The sequence below is a fragment of the Girardinichthys multiradiatus genome, chromosome 3 (assembly GCF_021462225.1).
Source record: "Girardinichthys multiradiatus isolate DD_20200921_A chromosome 3, DD_fGirMul_XY1, whole genome shotgun sequence".
Lineage (NCBI taxonomy): Eukaryota > Metazoa > Chordata > Actinopteri > Cyprinodontiformes > Goodeidae > Girardinichthys > Girardinichthys multiradiatus.
This window is the reverse complement of record NC_061796.1, coordinates 29,330,943-29,336,721: the sequence shown is the minus strand read 5'-3', so window position 1 is coordinate 29,336,721 and position 5,779 is coordinate 29,330,943. Positions and strand designations below refer to the sequence as shown.

Genomic DNA, 5,779 nt, shown 5'->3' with positions numbered 1-5,779 from the left:
AAAGTAATTACTATACTCCTCGAAATATAACAACATATTTGCATAATATTGAAATGGAAGAAAAAGGAGGACTGGTTTTTCCACATTGTTTTTACAAATAAAGAGCTGGAAAGTGGCACACATCTGAATCAACAATTTGTTGAATCAGCTTTGGCTGCAGATCTTAAGACAAATAGGATGATGAGGGTCAGTGGATATCAATTTTCAAGTCTTGCTACAGATTCTCAATTACATTTAGCTTTGAACTGTCACTGACCATTATGCTTTAATCTAAACCACTCCTCTGTAGCTATGGCTGTATGTTTATGGTCACTGTCAGCTGGAGGGTGAACCTCGACCTCAGTGTCAAGTGTTTTTCAGCCTCCAACAGGTTTTCTTTCAGGATTGCCCTGGATTTAGTTCCATCCTTCTTCCCATCAACTCGTACCAACTTCCCTGTATTTGCTGAAAAAAGCTTCCCCACAACCTTCTGCTGCCACCACCATGTTTTACCATGTGGGTGGTGTTTTCAGGGTGATGTGAGGTGCTAGTTTTTCACACCGTGTTTTACAGGTGAGCCAGAGGCTTAAACGTGTGTCCTAACTGACCAGTGTATCTTTTCCATGTTGGCTTGTGGCCAACTGCAAAACACGACTATTTATGCTTTTTTTATTTATCAATAACTTTTTTTCTTGCCACTCTTCCACTTTCCACGCATCCTACACTTTTCAGATGTGTATTTGTTATAAAATAAATATTAATTAGTAGCCATTGTTAAGTCTTTTTCACATATGTAAAAATAAAAATATGATAAATATTTAGTGGCCAGTTGCTATTCCCGAAGAGGGGCGATGAGCAAATTTAAGGTAAGTGTCATTCCTCATAAAGCTGGATATAAATTGGAACCTATGCAAATATCTATAGAACAGCTGTAATTTATCTTCGCTGTTTCACCATCCTTTTGACAGTGGCAGCATATAATTTGTTGCTAGGGGAATTTTAATTTGGTGGCTATTATTTTCCAATACCAAAAAAAAAAACAAAAAACAACTACTAAACACACTTACTGTGAGAATGACTGTTTCCAGCTGGCAAAATTTTGATTAGGGATATCCTGATCTGAGCCAGTCATCTATCAGTCACAGCCTATTTACTTGTGCACTGCTTGCAATACTGTAGCATAGTTCATGCATCTCATTTTGTTGACAGAATCTGACTTTTCCACTTTGAATCAAAGCCTTCCTCACCCTTTACAATGATGTTCCCAGTGAGAGAAACAGAGAAACTGCAGTGGATTCCAGGCAAACTGCTTTACAGCTTCAGTCCGGTTTGCACAGACAGTTCTTGGTGTCACAGACACTAATCTTTATGATTTACGACTTTGGTGCTAAATTACACCCCAGCAACTTGCTAATGCTTACAGCACTTCAACAAACTGATCTGCATAAAAACACCTGCAGGAGCAGGATGTGAGCTTATTTAAGGCTTTAGCTGTATGTGTTGAGTCAGATAAACCTTCACAGGCAAATGATAGTTATCTATGTTTGGTGCTGTCAAAACATTATAGTAGCTATTTTAACCAAGATAATTTTCTCTTGGATCAGCTTATTAAGGCTGTCCAGCAGGAACTGCAGTGGGATGAAATGTATGTTGTCATCAAGAAAAGGGGCAAAAAAAAAAAAGAGTGGCATCTGGAATAGCATTTTTTAATGGGTTGTAATAGTGAAAAATGTATCATGTTATTTACCAAGTGCTGTAAACCTACCAGGTCAAGCATAAACATGACATTGATTTTATTAACTTTAAGTATCTAACTGCAAGTTGGTGTGAGCCATTGCCATTTCTTCAGTTACTCACATCTTCGAAAGGGAAAAAATACTAATCAGGACATCGCTAAAACATAAAATCCTACAGCAAGCAATAAACGTTTTAAACTGCTGCTTTTCTAACTTGCTGCTGGAACTATCTGTGCTGTAGTGCTAATGCTAGCTTGTAAGTAAAGTTGGTATTTTGTAGGTTTGTGCTACAACTAATGTTTTTATTAGCATAAAGAAAATTATACAATGTTCATTGCTGCTGGTTGTATCGAGGTAATGCAAAGTAAAGCTGCTTTATCCTTTAAATACCACGAGGAAGGTGGGGGGGATGAGGTTCCAAATGTATTGGGTGTCTTACCTTTACACACTTAAGACCGACATCTCATTCTTAGTCGATAGGGTATGGTATCAGATCGGCCTACCTTCTAAACGAGAGGAAATGAAGGAGATTTTGTGGAACATCAAATCGCATCTTTGATGTATGGGCCCTTTTTCTGCATCATGACCAGGTGCATTATTTTCACTGACATAGTCTTGTTTAAAATTTATTTTTAGATTAAAGGATCAACTGACCATCTGGGATTAAAGTTTCAGCACTTGAGTGCCCCCAAGTTGTCAGATAATTAATCAGACAGTAGGTGATGCCATTGGTTTAGCTTTCACTTTCAAGCATTCAGCATCCTGAGGTAAGTTTTGCATCTGCTTAGCATACCACAAAAATAATGTTATTATTGGGTAATTCCAGTGATATTTGAGTTGCAGATAATAATGCATTCAAAGCTACATTTGTGGCAGCCTGGCTTAGTTATTGATGAGAGGTGTATGCCACAGTGTCAAATGCATTGTAAGGCGATGTGGAAGCATATGTTCCTATGACTTTGAAACAAAAGTGTACACAGTAGGCTTGCCATATTTATTGAAAGAGTGTTTAATGTTTTCTCCTCTGGGATTGCTTATTATGTTCGATTAAAAGTATAGTCTAATATTATTTCACAATAATGGTATTGTCAAAGGTTTAAAGACTGGTGTCAATAGTAATGAAAACATGTTAAACAGTTGCAAAGTTTGCTTGCCAGAGGGCGTAAACATGACTGATATTAGTGTTTTGAGGAGTAACTTAAGCACAGAGTTGTGATAAAAACAACAAAGCAACACACAAAGACAAGCTTAGATATTTTTATTTTCTTTACATCTGAAACAAATCATGAGGAAATTAATTTGTGTCTCTCAGAAGAAGTCCTCTAAAAAACTGAAAGACAAGAAAAAAAGTATCCCTGATAGCGGGGTCTCTATTCAGATCGTACCCCCTCAATATCCCCTCACCAAAGCCAGGAAAAAAACCCAAACAGTTCACATATAAACACACGCTTCACAGCTGACATCAGTTTAACCGTCATTCACTCACAAAGCTTTTAACTGGGAGCACCAACACCCTTCATGCAAAGGACAAACCATCCTACTGCCATTCCAGTAGGACAGGTTCCAGCAAGGACAGTAGTTTACTTTCATTACTATTATCTGCACATAAGATTTCCGTCATTACAAAATCTATAAAATATAATATTTCACACTACTGGAATCCCACTTGCATGAATAGTATCAATCACCCTTCAGCATCGCTTGCTTCCCATTTGACATTTTGTATATTCACTTAGTGCATTGCTCAAGATTTCCTGAGAATAGTTGCAGCACAAAAAACCCTAAGGCAACTTCATCCCAATATATCTCTATATGTATATATTTATATTTTTTATGTCTGACTAAAACACTAATGTGATGAAGTATGTATGAGGGCTTTACAGAAGTAAAGTCTACTTAATCAAAATTTTAAATAGTAATGAGATAATTAAAGGATAAGATGCTGAAAGTTGGACAAAAAAAAAAGCTTGAAGCTCTCCAATCTCATAGTGCAAATAAAATGGAAACAAACTGAGTTTCAAAACAGCAAGGACAGGATATTGTGCATACAAGGCCAGAACAGTACATATGCTACATGGATTTTAATATGATTAAGAAAAAAAAAAGCCCTTAATGTTTGTTTAGCAAAACCACCATGGAAAGCATGAAGTTTTTGGTCAGAGATGAATGAACTGAAAAAGATAATGGCCCCTTTTAGTCACAGCCAAACTACAAGAACTGCTACGTAATAGTGTGTGATACGTACTGTCCACAATGAGTTAACAACAGAAAAGTCACTCTGTGTTCCAGTTCCAGGAAGTTTTCTAACCCCCTCTCTGATGTCTTTGCTCTAGTCCTCCTGTGTTACCCTCTGAAGGGTGGAATGTGCCTGTGTTACTGCAGAACCTGGTGGGTTGAATGTGCAAAGAATGCATTTGAGGAAGAATGGCATAAAAGAAGACAATCAGCCTTTTGAAAAACAAGGCGGTTGGGTATATGGGGGTCGTTGAGCAAACAAATCTTCAGTGCAGGTTCTCATAAGTTTTGACAAAGACTGGGATCCGGTCTGGATGTGGTCTTAAGACAGCCATAATAAATAGCAATAAATAAATAAATACGCAGAGGGGTGTTTATTTTCTCAATAATCCCTACATTTTGCCCCACATTTTTTAAAGAACGTCAACGAGAGCATAAGAAGACAGATAAAAGATGTATCTTTTACCAACATCAACCCACTAATCCAGACTTTGTCTTTTTGGTCAGGCATTCAGCCCCGAGCACTTTGGCTCTGAAACACCCTCTTGTCATGGCTTTGCAAAGGAGTTGGGAAGAATCTTCTTTTCAAACCCAACGTTGGCTACAATTTACCCTATCTCTTTTTCTGCAAAACAAGAAAAAACCCGGCAGATCTTTGGTTTAAGCACCAAAATAAAGCAAAGATTGAACCACTATCAAAAAATAAGACTATTGCTTTTAACCCAAGAAATGAGGTTGATTAAATTACACTGCATTTCCACTGATAGCCACCAGAGGACATCGGGGACACAAACCCTACTGCAATCTTGTAGGAGATATGAATTTTTAAATTGCATCTGAATCAACAAAAATACACGTCTTTAAATATTTCTCCATCTAAAGCCCTGGATTTTAGTTTGCATAGCGAAAAGCATCCTGGTGACCAGCAAGAAAAAAAAGTATAAGAGACAACTCAAACCTAAAATCCTTAAACAGCAAACATTAACAGAAAGATAAGTCAAATGCCAAAAACCACAAGACCAACATTCAGAATATCTCAGAAAACCCGTTTATCCTTTTTTAAATTTTTTTATTTTGTAATAAGTTTTTTTTAAGTGCTCTCTGTATGGGAGCAGCAGGTCATAAGTCCAGCCACCTGAGATAATTCTATTTATTTTTTTTATTGTGGATACTTTACCACATAAGAAGTCTTTTTACAATTCCCCTTCTTCTGCTTCTTCTGCTTCTTCTGCTTCTTCAGCTTCCGCGTCATCGGCCCATCTGTCACGTTGCAGAGCCGGCGAACGAGTTCCTCCAGGGTCTTCTCTCTCCGTCTCTCTACCACCTCGCATTCCAAGCCCTCGCAAGAAAAGCTCAGGGTAGCTGGCCAGACTCTGAGGGTTGAGTTGAGCCAGAAGGGCCAGCGACCTCTCCCTGTCGATGCCTCCTGGGAATATCACCGGAGGGCCGCCAGACCCACCTCCACTTTCCAGCACTGAGCGAGGAAAGAACACAGAGGAGTGGGCCTGTAGAGACAGAGGGCTGGAAAGATCCCTCAAGCCTTCATTCTCACCTCCTTCCTCTGCCAGCTCGGGGACTCGCCTGGGCCGACGAGTGCGCAGATCCAAGCAGCTGTGACCCTTGCGGTGACGCTGGAGGTGGTCCTCTCGGGCGAAGGCCTTGTGGCAGAGGGGGCACTCGAAGGGCCGGGCCCCACTGTGGAGGGACAGGTGGTTTTTGAGGTCATATGAGTGGAGGAAGCGGGCAGGACAGTGGGAACAGGTGTAGGGGCGCTCGCCTGTGTGTTTCCGCATGTGGATCTTCAACTTGTCATTGCTAAACAGGATGAA

At 39.5% G+C, this 5,779-nt stretch overlaps 1 protein-coding gene across 3 annotated transcripts in view; it reads right to left on the bottom strand.

Moving 5' to 3' along the window:
• Positions 1-2,958: 2,958 nt before the first annotated feature.
• The window catches only part of zbtb7b (zinc finger and BTB domain containing 7B), a 29,431-nt gene continuing 26,610 nt past the window's right edge, over positions 2,959-5,779 (bottom strand). For all 3 annotated transcript variants that reach the window (XM_047362152.1, XM_047362153.1, XM_047362151.1), the window contains one exon: positions 2,959-5,765. In XM_047362152.1, the coding sequence (XP_047218108.1) occupies positions 5,144-5,765 (622 nt within the window). In that variant the 3' untranslated portion in view covers positions 2,959-5,143. The remainder of the gene's footprint in view (positions 5,766-5,779) is intronic.